This window comes from Oncorhynchus masou, chromosome 31 (genome assembly GCF_036934945.1).
Source record: "Oncorhynchus masou masou isolate Uvic2021 chromosome 31, UVic_Omas_1.1, whole genome shotgun sequence".
NCBI classification, from domain to species: domain Eukaryota; kingdom Metazoa; phylum Chordata; class Actinopteri; order Salmoniformes; family Salmonidae; genus Oncorhynchus; species Oncorhynchus masou.
The window spans coordinates 44549497-44570225 of NC_088242.1; the positions used below are offsets into that span (position 1 = coordinate 44549497).

Genomic DNA, 20729 nt, shown 5'->3' on the forward strand with positions numbered 1-20729 from the left:
TGAAACATTAGCAACAAAAAGTATGAGAACATGCATTTAATGAGTGCAGAAAATGTTAGGATTACACTAGCACAGTAAAGCAACCACACAAAGCTAAACCAAAGACAATGCCCAAGTATTAAGTTCCATCCTGGTATCGCCCTTCATTGTATAAAAATATAGCCTACTATAAAAGACAAAACTGTCTCAGAGCACTGTGCTTTTTAAACAAAGACGTTCACTGCCTTGTCAAACTACTGCCCAGTCCCCTTCCTTTTCAATTTATCATTTTTCAGAAGTTTACACAAAGGTCAGATGTGACATTCAAGTAAAACAAACATGTTTCGTTGTCCATGATACTCAAATATAAGATTGATTCTCCTCAGGGGGATGAGACATTTTTATTCATGTTACCCAGGTAAGCCTGTAAGGACAGGAGAGCAATGACCTCATTTTACTAGTTGACTGCTATACAGGTCAAGAGAAAGAATTCAGCCTACCAGAATTCAGCTCAAAATTATAGAATTGCAGTTAATAGAAAACAGCTGAGCACATATAACACATACTTTACACATGTCCAAAACAAGTAGATAATGACCCAGCTTTATCAAATCATATGTTACAGCTAAAAAGGCCTGTTGGCAGACAATGTCTCTCCATGGTATTTCTCAACCAGCTGATATAGGAATGTGTCCCTCTCTTTCTGTGTTGCGATACAAGATGCACATTCTAGCGCCGCCGAAAGGCGCGGGAGATTCTCCAAGCGTTGGGCTCCTCGTAACGGTTGTAGAGGGGCTCGAGGCGCTGCTGCTTCTTCTGTTTGCTGAGACGCGTGGGGTCGGAGACTTTGAAAAAGGCCGGCGAGAACTCTACCAGCCAGCGTGGGTCAATGGTGGTCACCTCCCTCATGTACTCCTTAGTGGTCAGCACCAACTCATGGTACACCACCCTGTGGAGAGAGGAATAAGAGTATCAGGCAAGAGGAAAAGAATGTCCAGGATGGCTCAGTAACAGTTGACATTCAATGTAAACTAGTGACTAATCCATTAGTCCCCATGGTAATCAGAAATGAGGGTCGACTCACCACTCAGGCTGGCGGTTGAACAGGGCACTGGAGGGGTGGATGTACACCACCTGCTGGTCAATGAGCGTACGGTAGCCCTCCTGGGGATCCTTTTTGGCTGCGTTCCGGAAGAAACCACTGCAGATGGCCTTCTGCACACGCACCGTGGCCTTTCCACAAGTGACCACATCCAGTTTATGTCTGAAAAGAGGTAAACGTTTTTGGATTTGTGTGAGAAGATTTCTAGTAAGTGAGGTTTCTTTACCAGACATACAATTACCTTGATCATCAAATGGACAGTGGAACCTACCTGTCCATGATACCCAGCATCTGTTTGCGGATATCCTGGGCTCTGCGCAAGGAACGGGCCTGGATGAAGTTCTCGTAGCACCAGGGGTTGGAGAACTTGTTGTTCTTCCAGGAGTTATAGACAGCCAGCAGAGTAAGGTGGTCTCCCTCGGCCTGGTGGAACTTGGCCTTCTTCTGGTCAGCCAGGGCCTGCTTGTCCTGAGACACAGAGAATAAAAGAACTGTTAGTCATCAAATGATCAACAATGGCACACCATATAATTGCCTCATTGAGGTGTCCAACCATAATGGTAAACCTCAACAACATTCAACTGTGCTGCAAAGGAAAAAAATAAAAAGATCTAATCAGGATACCCAGAGGAGTGATATGACCCTATTTCAGTGTTTATGAGTCTTGTGATTTGACGTGCCTTGGGCCTGTAGAAGACGTTCTGCACAGACAGCATGGAGACGATGGTGAGCATCTCCTCACTGCAGCCCAGGTGGACGGACATGATCAGCATCTTACACAGCATGGGCTCCAGAGGGAACTCCGCCATCTGACAGAGAGATGGAAATAATGAATTGGTAATTAATCCTCACTTTTGCCTTTCTTAACAATAGTCTCCGTTTTTTGGTATAAACTCTTACCCTGCGTCCGAGACGAGTGAGCAACCCTTCATCGTCCAGAGACCCCAGAGTGTAGAGCTGCTCCATGGCAGTGATCAGCGTCTCCATGGGTGGAGCGTCCATGAAATCAAACGATAGCAGGTCATTGATGCCCATGGCCTGAAGGAATATGGAGAAAGGAACGTCAGGGGATGATACGGGAGGAGTAGGTCTCGGCAGAGAAGTATAGATCACAGAAGCATGCACAGTGAAACAAGGTTTATCCCCTTTTGTGACTGTGTGCATACCTTGAGGGACAGCACAGTGCTGGCCAAGTTAGTTCTCTGGATCTCAGGCACGTTGGTGGTGAGCATCTCGTCTCTGTATGCTCTCTCGGTGTACAGCCTGTAGGTCTTCCCTGGGCCAGTTCTTCCAGCTCTACCAGCCCGCTGCTTGGCTTGGGCCTAACAGAAGTTACATTGAAGCCCTTAGCATACCAAATCGTAATTGCGTGAGAGAGACAGAGGGGTTACAATCTTGGTAGGTTTAGAAAATAAATATGAACTGAGTGATTAACCAGTCTACCTGTGAAATGGGAGTCACCACCAGCTGGTCAATTCCAGTCTTGGAGTTGTACACCTTTTGCTTCACAAATCCTGGGTCCACAACGTAGTAGATACCGTCAATGGTCAGAGACGTCTCAGCAATGTTAGTGGCAATGACAACCTTTCTGCTTCCGGGGGGAGCAGGGTCAAAGATACGGGTCTGCATCTCGCTTGGCAGCGCAGAGTAGACAGGTAGAATGATGAGTTCAGGCACTTCAGGTCCCAGAGACTTCATCCGTTCATACAAGATCTCACAAGCGGTGTCAATCTCCTCCTGACCCGTCAGAAACACCAGGACATCACCTGCAAACATGGAGCGAGAGAGGACATAAAGAAGGTTGATAACTCTTCACAATAAAGGGTGAATCTCAAACTGACATTTTATAGCAATGGATTTGCATTCATGCAGTGATTTAGGTCAATGACTATGAATTACAGTTAGACTATAGACTGGGTTTAACCTTTGTTAAAACCGTACCTGGAGGCTCGGTCAGGTGGATCTGCATGACGGTGATGAGACTGGCGTCCAGGTAGTCCGTCTCAGGCTCTTTGCAGTAGAGCACCTCCACTGGATAGGTACGTCCTGGGATGGTAAAGATGGGCGCTTCGTAGAAGTACTGGGAGAACTTGACGGCATCTAGCGTGGCTGAAGTGACAATCAGCTTCATGTCTGTGCGTTTCTGCACCGTCTGAAAAGGGGAGAGTGAGCTTAATACAAAACTTTTCTTTAAAATATTAGCAATGTTTAGACCCTGAAGTCAAGGGGAAACAAGACCCTGGTATACCTTCTTGAGCAGACCGAAGAGCACATCGGTATGGATGGTCCTCTCGTGGGCCTCATCCAACATGATGATGGCGTACTGGCCAAGGTCCGGATCTATCAAACACTCTCTCAGCAACATACCGTCTGTCATGTACTTGATCACAGTCTCAGGGCTGGTGCAGTCCTCAAAACGGATGGTGTAGCCCACCTGGTGTAGAAGAACGGAGACAAGTTAGAAATAACTAGGGCCAGACGTTTGAGATTGTTCTGCGATTCGGCATCGTCTCATGGTCACGTGGGATCACTCACCTCCTGGCCCAGACAGCAACCGTACTCTTCAGAGACTCTCTTGGCCACGGACATGGCTGCCACACGACGAGGCTGAGTGCAGCCGATCTTCCCCCGAGTGGTGTAGCCCGCCTCGGCCAGGTACTGGGTGATCTGGGTAGTTTTCCCAGAACCAGTCTCTCCAATAACAATCAAGATCTGGTTATCGTGGACAGCCTGTAATAGAGAAGCAGAGATGTGAGCAAAATGTTATGCCATAAATGGTCAAAAACAGCTGTTGAAATAGAAATAACTATAACGATATATAATTTGCAAGCTTTTGCACAAACCTGTATGAGCTGCTCTTTGAGCTTGTAGATGGGCAGGCTCTCTCTCTGCTCCAGGATGGACATTGCCGTCTTCTTGCCGTAAGAGGCCTTGTTGCCCCCAAAGGCATGTTTCTTCCACTCCGGGATGTCAGTTGGCATCATGCCAATTCCTCTCATGTTGGCTGCAATCTGCCTTCCATCAACTGTGTAAGAGGGAAGCGTCTTTAATTGAGATGAACTGGCGTGATATTTAACCTCCACCCCTTCAGATGACTGGTGATCCAGACCCAGTCTAGGACCCTGGGAGGAACCTTTACACCCACAAAGCCTCCCCTGTAACCCTGGGCCATGGAGGATACGGCACACTACAGCAGGCCACTCTATCCGGCCTGTTAGGATGCTAAAGGAAACCAGATAACCATCTCCAGCCCTGCAAACCCTGAGGGCTGCTGCTGCTACACTGGAGGAAGTCTGATGTAGTGGCTAAGACCGGACTGTGTTGTGGATTACTGTGTGCTTCCATACGGACTTACCATCAGGCAGAGGGTCTACCCAGTGTTTGTTCAGGCCCATGGGGATAGAGTCCATCTCAGCCTCTCGCTGACACTGCTTCACTTCCCTCCTCTCCTTAGCCAATGCACTCTGCATCATGGCAGCCTGGGACAGCGAGCCGTCTGGATTCTGACAGAGAGAAACAAAGTGAGCTGCAATTGTTCACACTCCTAAACAGGATGAAAACACTCAAACAAAATTGCCTTGAAAGTAGGTTGATCAAGAGGACATGGAAACATACCTTAACAATCTTGACAGGGCTCATGTCCATACTCTGTTTAGTGTGTCCTCTCAGGAACGGAGGCTCCTCCTCCACCAGCTCAATCTCCAGGTCCTCATCTGAAAGAAAGCGGTGGGCAAATCAGCATCTAATACTTCGATGTGAATCTAAACCGACAGTGGTTTTCTATGAAGAAAATGTACACGAGGGCGTGCTAAATTACTCTTTTAGCACGGCTGTGCTGCGGCCATAGGTACGAGGCGGAGCAGAGTACCGTAGATTAGCACAATCGTGCTAAAAAAAATATGTTTTTACACAACCGCAAGTATACAATTGTTTTTCTACAATGGGTTACGAGTCAAATTAATATATATATACACACATACACACGTGTATGTACATATATATACTGCTCAAAGGAATAAAGGGAACACTAAAATAACACATCCTAGATCTGAATGAATGAAATATTCTTATTAAATACCTTTTTCTTTACATAGTTGAATGTGCTGACAACAAAATCACACAAAAATTATCAATGGAAATCAAATTTATCAACCCATGGAGGTCTGGATTTGGAGTCAAAATTCAAGTGGAAAATCACACTACAGGCTGATCCAACTTTGATGTAATGTCCTTAAAAACAAGTCAAAATGAGGCTCAGTAGTGTGTGTGGCCTCCACGTGCCTGTATGACCTCCCTACAACGCCTGGGCATGCTCCTGATGAGGTGGCGGATGGTCTCTTGAGGGATCTCCTCCCAGACCTGGACTAAAGCATCCGCCAACTCCTGGACAGTCTGTGGTGCAACGTGGCGTTGGTGGATGGAACGAGACATGATGTCCCAGATGTGCTCAATTGGATTCAGGTCTGGAGAACGGGCGGGCCAGTCCATAGCATCAATGCCTTCCTCTTGCAGGAATTGCTGACACACTCCAGCCACATGAGGTCTAGCATTGTCTTGCATTAGGGGGAACCCAGGGCCAACCGCACCAGCATATGGTCTCACAAGGGGTCTGAGGATCTCATCTCGGTACCTAATGGCAGTCAGGCTACCTCTGGCAAGCACATGGAGGGCTGTGCGGCCCCCCAAAGAAATGCCACCCCACACCATGACTGACCCACCGCCAAACCGGTCATGCTGGAGGATGTTACAGGCAGCAAAACGTTCTCCACAGCGTCTCCAGACTGTCACAAGTGCTCAAGTGTGAACCTGCTTTCATCTGTGAAGAGCACAGGGCATCAGTGGCAAATTTGCCAATCTTGGTGTTCTCTGGCAAATGCCAAACGTCCTGCACGGTGTTGGGCTGTAAGCACAACCCCCACCTGTTGTCGTCGGGCCCTCATACCACCCCCATGGAGTCTGTTTCTGACCGTTTGAGCAGACATGCACATTTGTGGCCTGCTGGAGGTCATTTTGCAGTGCTCCTCCTGCTCCTCCTTGCACAAAGGCAGAGGTAGCGGTCCTGCTGCTGGGTTGTTGCCCTCCTAAGGCCTCCTCCACGTCTCCTGATGTACTGGCCTGTCTTCTGGTAGCGCCTCAATGCTCTGGACACTACGCTGACAGACACAGCAAACCTTCTTGCCACAGCTCGCATTGATGTGCCATCCTGGATGAGCTGCACTACCTGAGCCACTTGTGTGGGTTGTAGACTCCGTCTCATGCCATCACTAGAGTGAAAGCACCACCAGCATTCAAAAGTGACCAAAACATCAGCCAGGAAGCATAGGAACTGAGAAGTGGTCTGTGGTCACCACCTGCAGAACCACTCCTTTATTGGGGGTCTTGCTAATTGCCTATAATTTCCACCTGTTGTCTATTCCATTTGCACAACAGCATGTGCAATTTATTGTCAATCAGAGTTGCTTCCTAAGTGGACAGTTTGATTTCACAGAAGTGTGATTGACTTGGAGTTACATTGTGTTGTTTAAGTGTTCCCTTTATTTTTTTGCACATTTTCCAAAAAGTAGTAGCATTAGTCACGTAAACACAGAAATAAACAAATGGCACATTGGATTCCTAATTTTAAAAATAAGTGGTGCTTTTCTTACCGAGGAGACAAATATATATTTATATATTATGCCGATTCATGACTGACTGGCTGCGAAAAGGACATGTCGTTCTGACATGTTCATTCTCAATAAGACAGTGGAGATCGAATTTCAATATTGATACAATGTTGCAAATGTCGAGAGATTGGCAGCAACGTTTATACAAATCCCTGTTGTTGCAAACCAAATGATAGGCTAGAAGCAAGAGGAAATAACGTCGACATACTTTTTTTTTTTTTTACAGTGGAGATCAAGTTAATGAATTGGCTGGCTGGGCCGATGAGACAATGGATGGGCAGGGATTTCTCAGATGGAACAGAAAAAAAGATGCCCATTTTTGCATCATAGGCTTACCCATGCTAAACAGTTTTTAGTATGGCTTAGAACTCGTCTCAAGCAAATCACAAAGCTTGTTTTGACCAACCCGCTGTGGAACACACAATAACATAAGTCATGTTTTACCTTCTTCGTCATCAACTTTGGGGAGGATACCAGTCTCCTCGTCAAAGTCAGGGAACTCCTCTTTAGAAAGAACATTAGCAGCAATCATCTGAGAACAGAAGAAAATAGCATTATTAGATCAAAAATCACATTGATAACAGTCAAGGTCTTGATAAAAACCCTGTGTTCACACATACCTGTTTGATTTCCCACTTCTCTGGGTCAGATATCTTGGTCAGTCTCTTGCGTTCCAGTGTATCATCCTCCAACTCAGGGGCGTGGCCCAGGTTGAGGTTGGTTGGGCGGTCGGGGTTCCTCATGATTTTCTCCTCCTCACCATCAGGGCCCTGGTTCCTCCTTCTGTTGGGGTTCAGGTCCTCCCCAGTTTCCTGGTCCACATCCTGTCAACCAAGAGGAGAGCCAGTGTTTCAGTAATAATTAAAGATGTCTTTCATAGTGCTTTCCAAATGTTCCAAAGTCTTTAAAACTTAGTGGCACTCCAGTCTCCTTTTCACCTAATTTAACAGCTGATTTCTTAACAGAAAGGGTACATCTCAATATGTTTTACAAGGTAAGTCATGCCATAGCACCCAAGTGTGTGTGTGTGTGGGGGGGGGGAATGACAAAACAACTCCTTGAAGTTTGCAGTTGTCAAAAAATAAATATACATTTTTAGGATAATAAATATAAAATTGAAAATACATTTTTTCAACAGGAAAATTACTTTAAATGCCCATATTTTTACCAACATGATTACAGGGATGAAAACTGGTGAGCGCCCAAAAAGGTGATGCAAATTTCCATGTGAAAAATATCTATTTTCAGTGTGTTTGTCACAACACCAACATTTACTAATGATGTGATACCAAGTAGTATCGTGATACCATAGGGTTTGCCCTGTGGTATCACATTTTGGTCTATTGGGACCAAAATTGAACTCTTTAGCCTGAATGAAATGCACTATGTGCGGAGAAAACCAGGCACAGCTCATCACCCGTCTAACACCATCCCTACTGTGAAGCATGGCGGCGGCAGAATCATGCTATGGGGGTGCTTGTCAGCAGCAGGGACTGGGAGACTGGTAAGGATAGGGAGAACGATGAATGGCGCCAAATACAGGCAAATCCTTCATGAGAACTTGCTTCAGAATGTAAATGAACTTAGACTGGGGTGAAGATTTACATTCCAACAGTACAATGACACCAAGGATACAGCCAAAGCAAAGCTGGAATGGATCAGAACAAGAATGTGAAGTCTGAGTGTCCCACCAAAGCCTAGACTTGAATCCCATTAAATCTGTGGAAAGACTTGAAGACTGCTGTTCACCACCACTCTCCATCTATTGTACCTTAACAGAGCTTGAGAATATAATAGATTTTTTTTTTTTTTTTATGTATCATTTCTTACATTGTTAGCCCAGAAAATGTTGTTATTACATACAGCCGGGAAGAACTATTGGATATCAAAGCGCCGGTAACTCATTAGCACTACCAGGAATACGACTTTCCTGAAGCAGATCAATTGTTCGCACCCCCCAGGGCAAATTAACGGATTCCAGAACCCAAAACAACGAAGGAAGGAGGTACTCGGCGTGGTCTTTTAGTCCAACTTAAGAGGCGCACACGCCACCCACCGCTTCCAAGCATATTACTATCTGGAAAATAAAGTTGAGGAGCTCATGGAGGGGGTCTCTTTCCAGAGAGACAGGGATTGTAACATACTCTGCTTCACAGAAACATCTCTCTCGGGATATACTGTTCGAATCAGTCCAGCCAGTTGGAATCTCAGTTCATCTCAGGATTAAATATCTCTCTGGGAAGGAGGAGGGTGGGGGTGTGTTTCATGACTCATGGTGTAATTGTGTTAACATACAGGAACTCAAGTCCTTTTGATCACCCGATCTAGAATACCTCAAATCAAATGCAGACCGTATTATCTCCCAAGAGAATTGTCATTGGTTATAGTCACGGCCGTGTATACTTCCTCCTCAAGTTGATACTGCGACAGCCCTCAAAGAACTCCAGTTGACTTTATGCAAACCGGAAACCATATGTCCTGAGGCTGCATTTATTGAAGCTGGAGATTTTAACAAAGCAAATTTGAGAAAAAAGATGCCAAAATTCTAGCAACATATCGACTGTAGGACCTGCGCTGCCAAAACTCGACCACTGTTACTCCAACTTCCAGGATACCTATAAGCCCCCCCGCCCTCCTTTCCTCCCTTCCTGTAGGCAGAAACTCAAACAGGTAGTACCCGCGCTAAGGACTATTCACCGCTGGTCTGACCAATCGGAATCCACGCATCAAGATTGTTTTGATCACGCGGACTGGGATATGTTGCGGGTAGCCTCCCAGAACAACATAGACGAATAGACTGACTCACTTTAGCAGGAATTGTATAGGAGATGTACTCAATACCTACCCTAAACAGAAACCGTAGTTATATGGCAGCATTTGCGCAAAACTGAAAGTGCGAATCACTGCATTTAACCATGGCAAGGTGACTGGGAATATGGCAGTATACAAACAGTGTAGTTATTTCCAAACAGGCAAAATATAGAGACAAAGTGGAGTCACAATTCAACGACTCAGACAGCAGACCTATGTGGCAGGGTCTACAGATAATCACGGACTACAAAAGGAAAACCAGCCATGTCGTTCTTTGCTTGCTTTGAGGATAACAGTGCCACAGACGTAGCCCGCTGCCAAGGACTGTGGGCTCTCCTTCTCAGTGGCAGATGTATGACATTTAAGCGTGTTAACCCTCGCAAGGCTGCCGGCCCAGACGGCATCCCTAGCCACGTCATCAGAGCATGCGCAGACCAGCTGGCTGGTGTGTTAACAGACATATTCAATCTCTCCCTATCCCAGTCTGCTGTCCCCGCATGCTTCATGATGGCCACCATTGTTCCTGTACCCAAGCAAGCAAAGGTAACTGAACCAAATTACTTTCGCCCCGCAAAACTCACTTCTGTCATCATGAAGTGCTTTGAAAGACTCGTCAAGGATCATATCACCTCTACCTTACCCGTTACCCTAAACCCACTTCAATTTGCTTACTGTCTCAGTTAGATCCACAGACGCCGCAATCGCCATCACACTGCCCTATCCCATCTAGACAAGAGGAATACATATGTAAGAATGCTGTTCAATGACTATAGCTTAGCATTCAACACCATAGTACCCTCCAAGCTCATCATTAAGCTCGAGGCCCTGGGACTGAACCCCGCCCTGTGCAACTGGGTCCTGGACTTCATGATGGGCCACCCCGAGGTGGTGAAGGTAGGAAAAACCTCCACTAGATTGATCCTCAACACAGGGGCCCGTCAGGGGTACGTGCTTACTCCCCTCCTGTACTCCCTGTTCACCCATGACTGCGTGGCCAAGCACACCTCCAACTCAATCATCAAGTTTGCAGATGACAACAGTAGTAGGCTTGATTACCAACAATGACGAGACCCTCTATAGGGAGGAGACGAGGGCTCTTGGAGTGTGGTGCCAGGAAAATAACACTCACTCATCAAAACAAAGGAGATGATCGTAGACTTCAGGAAACAGCAGATGGAGCGCCCCCCCATCCACATTTGCAGTCTCGCAATGGAGAAGGTGGAAAGCTTCAAGTTCCTCAGCGTAGACATCACTGACAAACTGAAATGGTTCACTCACACAGACTGTGTGGTGAAGTCACAACAGCGCCTCTTCAACCCCAGGAGGCTGAAGAAATTTGGCTTGTCACCTAAAACCCCCAAACCTTTACAGATGCACATTTGAGAGCATCCTGACGGGCTGTATCACTGCTTGGTATGGCAACTACATCGCCCACAACAGCAGGGCTCTCCAGAGGGTGGTGCAGTCTTCCCAACGCATCACAGGGTGAAAACTACCTGTCCTCCAGGGCACCTACAGCACCCGATGTCACAGGAAGGCCAAAAAGATCATCAAGGACAACAACCACCCCGCTATCATCCATAAGGCGAGATCAGTACAAGTGCATTATAGATGGGACCGAGAGACTGAACAAGGCCATAAGACTGTGCTAGTGATGGCTATTTTAACAGAGGCTGCTGCCTATATACACATAGACCTGAAATCACTGGCCACTAATAAATGCAACACTAGTCACTCAAAAATATCTACATATCTTGCATTACCCATCTCATATGTATATACTGTATCCTATTCTATGCTGCTCTGACATTGCTCGTCCATATATTTTTATATTCTTAATTCCATTCCTTCCTGTGCTAGTATCGGGTATATGTTGTGTAATTTGTTAGATATTAGTGCACTGTCTGTCGGGGCTAGAAGCATAAGCATTTTGCTACACCCGCATTAACATCTGCTAAACACGCATGTGACCAATACAATTTGATGGGGTATGAATACTTCCTGAAGGCACATACCTTCATGCTGAGACTGGTCTTGGAGCCAGTAAAGGACAGCACCTTGATCTTGACTCGTTGACCTTTCTGGACCACATCAGCCACATTGGCAACACGTCCCTCTCTGCGTAGCTCAGAGATGTGCACCAACCCCTCCCAGCGTTTCCTACAATGCAAAACAGATAAGGCTTTCAACATTGCACAATCAAACGCAAACCAAGTTCATCACTATTGAATGAATGACTTTTGCCGAGGCATTAACAACTCTTTTACTGACCTCAGCCCCTCCAGTTGCACGAAGCAGCCAAACTGCATGATGCTGGTGATTTTGCCGTTGAATATGTCTCCCACGGTAGGCTCCTCTGGTGGTGGGCGGTCCACGTGTTTGTCCTTCCACCGGTCAGAACCTTCCTTTGTGTCCCTGTCTCGGTCTCTGTGGGGGCTGGGGGTGCGACTGCGCTCACTCCAGCGAGACGCACGTTTCTTACCACGGTCGCGGTCCCTCTCACGGTCTCGGTCTCTCTGACGATCACGGTCCCTAGATCGAGATCTAGATCTAGAGCGAGACCGATGACGCCTCCTCCTGTCCCTGTCTCTGCTCCGGCTTCTGCTGTGCCGCCTCTTTTTGTCCGACCTGAGGAATGCAAATCTATGAGCTCCAATCTATGTAACTGAGGAAAATGTACACTTGAAGCCAATAAGAGTTTAATTGGGGAAATCTCTTTACCTGCTCTTGCTCTTTGACTCTGATCTACTCACACTGGGCATGAACATCTCCAACTCCTTCATGGCGGCGTCTGCGATTTTCACGTCGTCTTCGTCTAGTATGGCCTTGGGGGGGGGTCAGAAATGGTAGGCCAAATATCAGTAGGTCACACAGTCAACCAAAGTAGTCTATAATGTATATTTTACCTGCAAATGAACTACGTTAAAAGCACAAAGACTTACCATAGGAGCCGGATCGTCTGGCCTGCATAACGCAGGAAACAACTCCTTCAGTTTGTCCTTCTCACTCTTCTGCTTGACCACAGGCTCAAAAGCTAGAATCATAGAGTAAAGAGTCAGCAAGTCTACAACATGGTAACAATCGCATAAACAGTGCATTCGGAAAGTATTCAGACGCCATTATATTTTCCACATGGATTAAATTGTTGTTTTCCCATCAATATAGAATAATACTGGTACGTAACAATCTACACACAATAACCCCATAATGACAAAGCAAAAACATGTAAAATGTTTTGCAAATGTACAAAAAAACAAAAAAATTAAACGATGAAAAAAACAAAATTAGTATTCAGACTCTTTACTTTGTTGAAGCACCTTTGGCAGCGATTACAGCCGAGACTTCTTGGGTATGACGCTTCAAGCTTGGCACACCTGTATTTGGGGAGTTTCTCCCATTCTTCTCTGCAGATCCTCTCAAGCTCTGTCAGGTTGAATGGGGACCATTGCTGCGCTGCTATTTTCACATCTCTCCAGAGATGTTTGATCGGGTTCATGTCCGGGCTCTGACTGGGCCACTCAAGGATATTCAGAGACTTGTCCCGAAGCCACTCCTGTGTTGTCTTGGCTGTGTGCTTAGGGTTGTTGTTCTGTTCGCTCCCAGTCGCAGGCCCTGAGCGCTCTGGAGCAGGTTTTCATCAAGGATCGCCCTGTACCTTGTTCGGGTTATCTTTCCCTCAATCCTGCTGCCACCATGCTTCACCATAGGGATGGTACCAGGTTTCCTCCAGATGTGACGCTTGGCATTCAGGCCAAAGAGTTCATTCCTGGTTTCATCAGACCAGAGAATCTTGTGTCTCACTGTCTGGGGGTCCTTTAGGTGTCTTTTGGCAAATCCCAACGGGCTGTCATTGCCTTTTACTGAGCACTCCACCAATAAAGTCCTGATAGCTGGAGTTCTGCGGAGATGGTTGCCCATCTCCAAAGAGGAACTCTGGAGCTCTATCAGTGACTATCAGGTTCTTGGTCACCTTCCTGACCATCTGCCCTGATTGCTCAGTTTGGGAACGTCAATGCTGCAGAATGTTTCTGGTACCCTTCCCCAGCTTTGTGCCTCGACACAATCCTGTCTCGGAGCTCTGCGGGCAATTCCTTCGACCTCATGACTTGTTTTTTTTCTCTGACATGCACCATCAACTGTGGGACCTTATATAGACAGGTGTGTGCCTTTCCAAATCATGTCCAACCAATTGAATTTACCACAGGTGGACGTCAATCAAGACGCAGAAACATCAAGAATAAACAATGGAAAAAGGATGCAACTGAGCTCAATTTCAAGTCTCATTGCAAAGGGCCTGAAAATGACATAAGGTATGTGTACATTTTTTATATTGTGTAGATTGAAGAAAAATGTACTTAATCCATTTTAGAATAAGGCTGTAAAGTAATAAAATGTGGAAAAAGTCAAGGGCAGGGGTCTGAATACTTCCCGAATGCACTGCACAAAGCCCATAGCTTTGCAATTGTAAGTGAAAAGCATACATCACCATAAATCAGACGATATAGGTGGAATATAGCTAACATACCTTTGTTTGTAGATGTCTTTGATGGAGGCCGCATCGTTTGAATAAGTCTGAGCAAATTGCCAACAAGTGAATCCTGAAAGATCGAAAATAAATTGAACACATAGTTAAAGTCGAGTCATTAAGACTCGTTTTTCAACCACTATACACATTTCTTGTTAACAAACTATAGTTTTGGCAAGTCAGCTAGGAAAATCTACTTTGTGCATGACAAGTAATTTTTCCAACAATTGTTTACAGACGGGTTTCACTTAATCACAATTCTAGTGGATCAGAAGTTTACATACACTAAGTTGATTGTGCCTTTAAACAGCAGAAAATTCCAGAAAATGATTTCATGGCTTTAGAAGCTTCTGTTAGGCTAATTGACATCATTTGAGTCAATTGGAGATGTACCTGGATGTATTTCAAGGCCTACCTTCAAACTCAGTGCCTCTTTGCTTGACATCATGGGAAAATCAAATGAAATTAGCCAAGCCCTAAGAAAAACAAATTGTAGACCTCCACAAGTCTGGTTCATCCTTGGGAGCAATTTCCAAATGCCTGAAGGTACCACGTTAATCTGTACAAACAATAGTATGCAAGTATAAACACCATGGGACCATGCAGCCGTCATACCGCGCAGGAAGGAGACACGTTCTGTCTCCTAGAGATGAATGTACTTGGAGCTGGAGGAAACAGGTACAAAAGTATCTATATCCACAGTAAAACAAGTCTTAAATCGACATAACTTGAAAGGCCGCTCAGCAAGGAAGAAGCCACTGCTCCAAAGCCATCATAAAAAAAGCCAGACTACGGTTTGCAACTGCACATGGGGACAAAGATCGTAATTTTTGGAGAAATGTCCCCTGGTCTGATGGAACAAAAATAAAACTGTTTGGCCATAATGACCATTGTTATGTTAGGAGGAAAAGGGGAGGCTTGCAAGCCAAAGAACACTATCCCAACCGTGAAGCATGGGGGTGGCAGCATCATGTTGTGGGAGTGCTTTGCTACAGAAGGGACTGGTGCACTTCACAAAATAGATGTCATCATGAGGCAGGAAATTATGTGGATATATTGAAGCAAAATCAAGACATCAGTCAGGAAGTTAAAGCTTGGTCGCGAATGGGTCTTCCAAATGGACAATGACCCCAAGTATGATACCAAAGTTGTGGCAAAATGGCATAAGGACAACAAAGTTAAGGTATCGGAGTGGCCATTACAAAGCCCTGACCTCAATCCTATAGAAAATGTGTAGGCAGAACTGAAAAAGCGTGTGCAAGCAAGGAGGCCTTACAAACCTGAATCAGTTACACCAGTTCTGTCAGGAGGAATGGGCCAAAATTCACCCAACTTATTGTGGGAATCTTGTGGTTAAAAGTTAAAAAATGTAAAGGCAATACACTCAATTAGTATTTAGTAGCATGTAAACTTCTGACCCACTGGGAATGTGATGAAAGAAATAAAAGCTGAAATAAATCACTCTACTATTATTCTGACATTTCACATTCTAAAAATAAAGTGGTGATCCTACCTGACCTAAAACAGGGAATTTTTACTAGGATTATATATCAGGAATTGTGGAAAAACTGAGTTTAAATGTATTTGGCTAAGGTATATGTAAACTTCCGACTTCAACTGTAGCCATCAGATCATACCCGCTTGCTTACAGCTGCACTAGGGTCGGTCAGACGTTCTGTGTAGATTAAGACACCACGGAGCCAGCGTGAGATATGGCTTGGAAAACGTACCTCAATTCAGGGATGAGAATGTGTTGTACTCCCGACTTGTTCCATTATCCCAACTGTTACACAGAGAAGATTGAATGGCTGCTGTTGGCTGGTAGTTCAATCTTCTCGGTGTAACAGCACAAACATTTCTTATCCATGGATTGATGTGCTTTTTCCAAACCTTAACATCTTGCGCAGGCTCCACAGTGTCTAATCTACACAGAAAGTCCGTACAACCCTAGTACAGCTGTACACAAGTGGGTCAGATCTGCTGGCTATCTAGCTAGTGACAGTAGATAGCAGTGGACAGTACTTACTGTGAATTCTGCGCCATTTTTCAATAGTAGTGATTTAAAGCCATCAAACGTTGGTTGCTTTTCAGCAAGACTGATGACAAACTCGGCTGTGTGGCAAAGAAACGACACATTAGTTCAGGGTTAACCTGATTAGCCAAGTAATGTTACTCCTAAACATTAAGAATGTACTTGTTTGCTTGTTAATAGCCATCATCATTGTCACATCCTTAGAAAGCATGAGCTCTTGAGTTGGGAAAATCTTGTGCAATACACCGACGCATGTCTTGTATTCAAGATCCTTAATGGCTTGACTCCCCCTCCACTCAATATTTTTGTTAAACAGAAAACCCAGACATATGGCAGCAGATCCACAAGGTCTGCCATGAGAGGTGACTGTATAGTTCCCCTAAGGAAAAGCACCTTTAGTAAATCTGCATTCTCTGTGAGAGCTTCCCATGTCTGGAATACACTGCCATCAGACACACATAACTGCACCACATATCACACTTTCACAAAATGCTTGAAGACATGGCTAAAGGTCAATCAGATTTGTGAACATGGTCCCTAGCTGTGTGTTGCCGCTTTCCATGTTGTCTGTAGCTTGTGAGGTGTGGAAATACTTTGTTGCTTTTATGAATTTTGTCTTGCTGCTTTTTGTCCTATGTTGCTCTGTCTGTATGCTACGCCTTGCTTGTCCTATGTTGCTCTGTCTGTATGCTATGTCTTGCTTGTCCTATGTTGCTATGTCTTGCTTGTTCTATGTTGCTATTGTCTATATTGTAATTGTTTTTAATAACCTGCCCAGGGACTGCGGTTGAAAATTAGCCGGCTGGCTAAAACCGGCACTTTTACTGAAACGTTGATTAATGTGCACTGTCCCTGTAAAAATAAAAATTAAAACTCAACTCAAACAGGGCTATCACGCCAGCTGGCTAGCCAACTTTAAGGTCAGACATAGCCCTTGAGCATGACTCAGTTCCATTACACATAAGAGTCATTGAATGAAGAGATCCTCTTTCAGGGACGTTTTGTTAAGACCATTAACACTCGTTGCTTGTGGTAGGGTATCGGAAGCATAAGGACCTCATCACATATAGAACAATGAGCCAGATCGTTCACTGGATATATAAAATGTGAAGCTTCCAGGTGGCGTTTCCACTCACTACCAAATATTGTGATGAGGAAGCCAAGTGACCGGCAGTGGGAGAACATGGATTTTGGCCAACATTCTGCAAATTTACTCATCGATGAAACATTTTGATGTCGATACAGTTCTCTTTCAGAAACTAGAATCTGTAACAGAGTGTTTTGTAGACTTCACCCTTTGCTAAAGTTTCAAAACATTGTGTTGTTTAGAAGGAGTGCAAGGGCGAATTGAGTTTTTGCACACATCAGGGTAGGCGTTCCCTCGCAAAAATATGCAAATAAATGCTAGAACGTGCCAATGGGAACTCACTAGCTTGTGCTTGGCTGGGCCCACCTCCTTGCTTGTTCTGCCCACTATGATTAATTTGCTCCCATTGGAAATGGTGATATATTAGTGATAAAAATCCTTGACCTCATCTTCCATAAATATACACACACACTACCGGTCAAAAGTTTAACTATTTTCTACATTTTAGAATGATAGTGAAGACAAAACTATGAAATAACACATGTAGTAACCAAAAAAAAGTCTAAATAGATTTTATATTTGAGATTCTTCAAAGTAGCCACCCTTTGCCTCGTTGACTGCTTTGCACACTCTTGGCATTCTCTCAACCAGCCTCACCTGGAAGTGTATGTGATTTGGAATGCTTTTCCAACAGTCTTGAAGGAGTTCCCACATATGCTGAGCACTTGTTGGCTGCTTTTCCTTCACTCTGCGGCCCGACTCATCACAAAATCCTTCATTATGTGGCCTGACTCATCCTAAACCATCTCAGTTTGGTTGAGGTCAGGGGATTGTGGAGGCCAGGTCATCTGATGCAGCACTCCATCACTCTCCTTATTGGTAAAATAGTCTTTAAACAGCCTGGAGGTTTGTTGGGTCATTGTGCTGTTGAAACACGAATGATAGTGCCACTAAGCCCAAACCAGATGGGATGACATATCGCTGCATAATGCTGTGGTAGCCATATTGGTCAAGTGTGCCTTGAATTCTAAATAAAATGATAGTGTTCAGACAACTGTAGTAGGCTTGATTACCAACAATGACGAGACAGCCTGCAGGGAGGAGGTGAGGGCTCTGGGAGTGTGGTGCCTTGTAAACCTCTCACTCAATGTAAAAAAAAAAAAAAAAGGAGATGATTGTGGACTTCAGGAAACAGCAGAAGGAGCACCCCCCTAGCCACATCGACGGGACCGCAATGGAGAAGATGGAAAGATTCAAGTTCCTCTGTGTACACGTCACTGACAAACTGAAATGGTCCACTCACACAGATAGTGTGGTTAAGAAGGCGCAACAGCGCCTCTTCAACCTGAGGAGCCTGAAGAAATTTGGCTTGTCACCTAAAACCCTCAAACTTTTACAGATGCGCAATCAAAAAGCAACAATGTTAGATATTACTAGTTAGATATTACTGCACTGTCAGAGCTAGAAGCACAAGCATTTCGCTACACCCAAAATAACATCTGCTATACACATTATGTGACCAATAAAATTTGATTTGAACTCTTGGTATTCCATTCCCGTGGCGGTCCTCATGAGAGCCAGTTTCATTATAGAGCTTGATGGTTTTTGCAACTGTGCTTGACGAAACTATAAAAGTTCTTGAAATGTTCCGTTGGCAGAGTTGCAAAGAAAGAGCCAAATCTCAGACTGGCCAATAAAAATAAAAGATTAAGATGGGCAAAAGAACACAGACACTGGAACTCTGCCTATAAAGCCAGCATCCCAGAGTTGCATCTTCACTGTTGACCTTGAGATTGGTGTTTTGCGGGTACTATTGAATGAAGCTGCCAGTTGAGGACTCGTGAGGCATCTGTTTATCAAACTAGACACTAATGTACTTGTCCTCTTCCTCAGTTGTGCACCGGGGCCTCCCACTCCTCTTTCTATTCTGGTTAGAGTCCGTTTGCGCTGTTCTGTGAAGGAAGTAGTACACATCGTTGTACGAGATCTTGGAATAGCCTTCATTTCTCAGAACAAGAATAAACTGATGAGTTTCCAAATAAACTTGTGTTTGTTTTGAAACTGGCCATTTTGAGCCTGTAATCAAACCCACAAATGCTGATGCTCCAGATACTCAACTAGTCTAAATGCCAGCTTTATTGCTTCTTTAATAAGCAGTTTTCAGCTGCGCTAACATAATTGCAAAAGGTTTTTCTAATTATCAATTAGCCTTTTAAAATTATAAACTTGAATTAGCTAACACAATGTGCCATTCAAACACAGGAGTGAATGTTGCTGATAATGGGCCTCTGTACACCTATGTGGATATTCCATTAAAAATCTGCCGTTTCCAGCTACAATAGTAATTTACAACATTAACAATGTCTACACAGTATCTGATCAATTTGGTGTTATTTTAAATGGACCAAAAATGTGCTTCTTTCAAAAACAAGGACATTTCTAAGTGACCCAAACTTTTGAACGGTAGTGTATATACATAAATAAATGATTACATTGATGCACACCTTGATATAGTTAGTGTTCCCACACTGCCATATCCATGTTACATTATTTAAAAAAGAAAACAGACAGAAGACAAGAGGCGACCACTTGTGCTAATTGTCCATCTAGCATTCGCATAACACCTGTGTGTAAGTGTAGCAGAAGTGTTTTGTAGATTGAGTCACCCATAGTTATAACGTTATGGATCTGTCCCAAACGGATACCGTAAGTGTATATATTTTTATTTGAGAATTCTTCATCGCTTATGGAAGACAAGTGCCAATGATGATTGAAGTTCCTAAACGTTAAAACAACGTCGGGATTGCAGTTCACATGAGGCAGCCGTGGGCGAAGCTAATTTTGGCTCAGAACTGTAGCCAGGGAGAAGCCAGAATGCCGCCTTGAGATTGAGAACTAATTTAGCTAGCAAGGTCAGACAGATGTCAATGCTGTGTTAATTAGCTAACTAACGTTAGTCCGGATACGTTTGTATTGACAACAAGACAACCACAACAGTGCCAAGCGAGTTACTGGGACTCATTTGGGGTATAAGACCGTAGACAGTTAACTTAGGTAGCTAGCTATCGTTGGATAACATGTAGCTGGTTAGTTCGCTGCTAAACAACTTGCGGTTTTCATACCTAGATCTTTATCGCTTATCCCCAGATGGTTGTCGAGTTCTGTGCACACTTTGGATACTAACGAAAGGTATTCGAGCTGTTCTAGCTCGTTATCTCCGATGTTTGCCATTCTCCACGAGATTGTTTTGTTTTCAGAAGAAACCAGCAGCAGACATATTTGATGGAGTATGACACCATTTCCGGTTCTGCCGGAAATTAGTGTGTGTGGTGTAGTTCTTCAATTTTGTCACCTGGTGGTGCTAAAACCATTCCCAAAAGGGGACTCCCTAAAAACACTCCAGTTCGATACAAGACACTTTGTAGCAGGTAAAATTAGCAGAGAATTTTCGCTAGTCCTAATCTTAACCTAATTATCCTAATTTATTGCGTAAATCCTCCTAATATGCTACGAAAAGACGTAACTGTATC

General features: G+C 44.5%; 1 protein-coding gene across 1 annotated transcript; it reads right to left on the bottom strand.

The window, feature by feature from the left end:
* Window positions 1–21: 21 nt before the first annotated feature.
* Window positions 22–20490, bottom strand: LOC135523991 (ATP-dependent RNA helicase DHX8). Its single transcript, XM_064951063.1, has 22 exons — window positions 20322–20490; window positions 16107–16192; window positions 14081–14153; window positions 12498–12589; window positions 12277–12380; window positions 11827–12183; window positions 11571–11715; window positions 7365–7568; window positions 7189–7276; window positions 4697–4794; window positions 4437–4584; window positions 3925–4106; window positions 3617–3811; window positions 3330–3515; window positions 3023–3233; window positions 2525–2847; window positions 2248–2403; window positions 1982–2119; window positions 1762–1890; window positions 1353–1549; window positions 1064–1243; window positions 22–928 (listed from the first exon to the last, which is right to left on the bottom strand). Exons 1-22 carry the CDS (start codon window positions 20428–20430, stop codon window positions 709–711), a joined length of 3621 nt encoding a protein of 1206 aa, XP_064807135.1. The 5' UTR covers window positions 20431–20490; the 3' UTR covers window positions 22–708.
* Window positions 20491–20729: the final 239 nt, after the last annotated feature.

What these genes read in the sequence shown, in the direction of transcription:
- LOC135523991 (XM_064951063.1), bottom strand. Translation starts at nt 20,430, where the DNA reads ATGGCAAACATCGGAGATAACGAGCTAGAACAGCTCGAATACCTTTCG. An exon ending in GCCCTGTCAAGATTGTTAAG is followed by an intron (nt 4,585 to 4,696) that starts GTATGTTTCCAT and finishes TCTCTCTGTCAG; the next exon opens with AATCCAGACGGCTCGCTGTC. An exon ending in TCTTCGGTCTGCTCAAGAAG is followed by an intron (nt 3,234 to 3,329) that starts GTATACCAGGGT and finishes TCCCCTTTTCAG; the next exon opens with ACGGTGCAGAAACGCACAGA.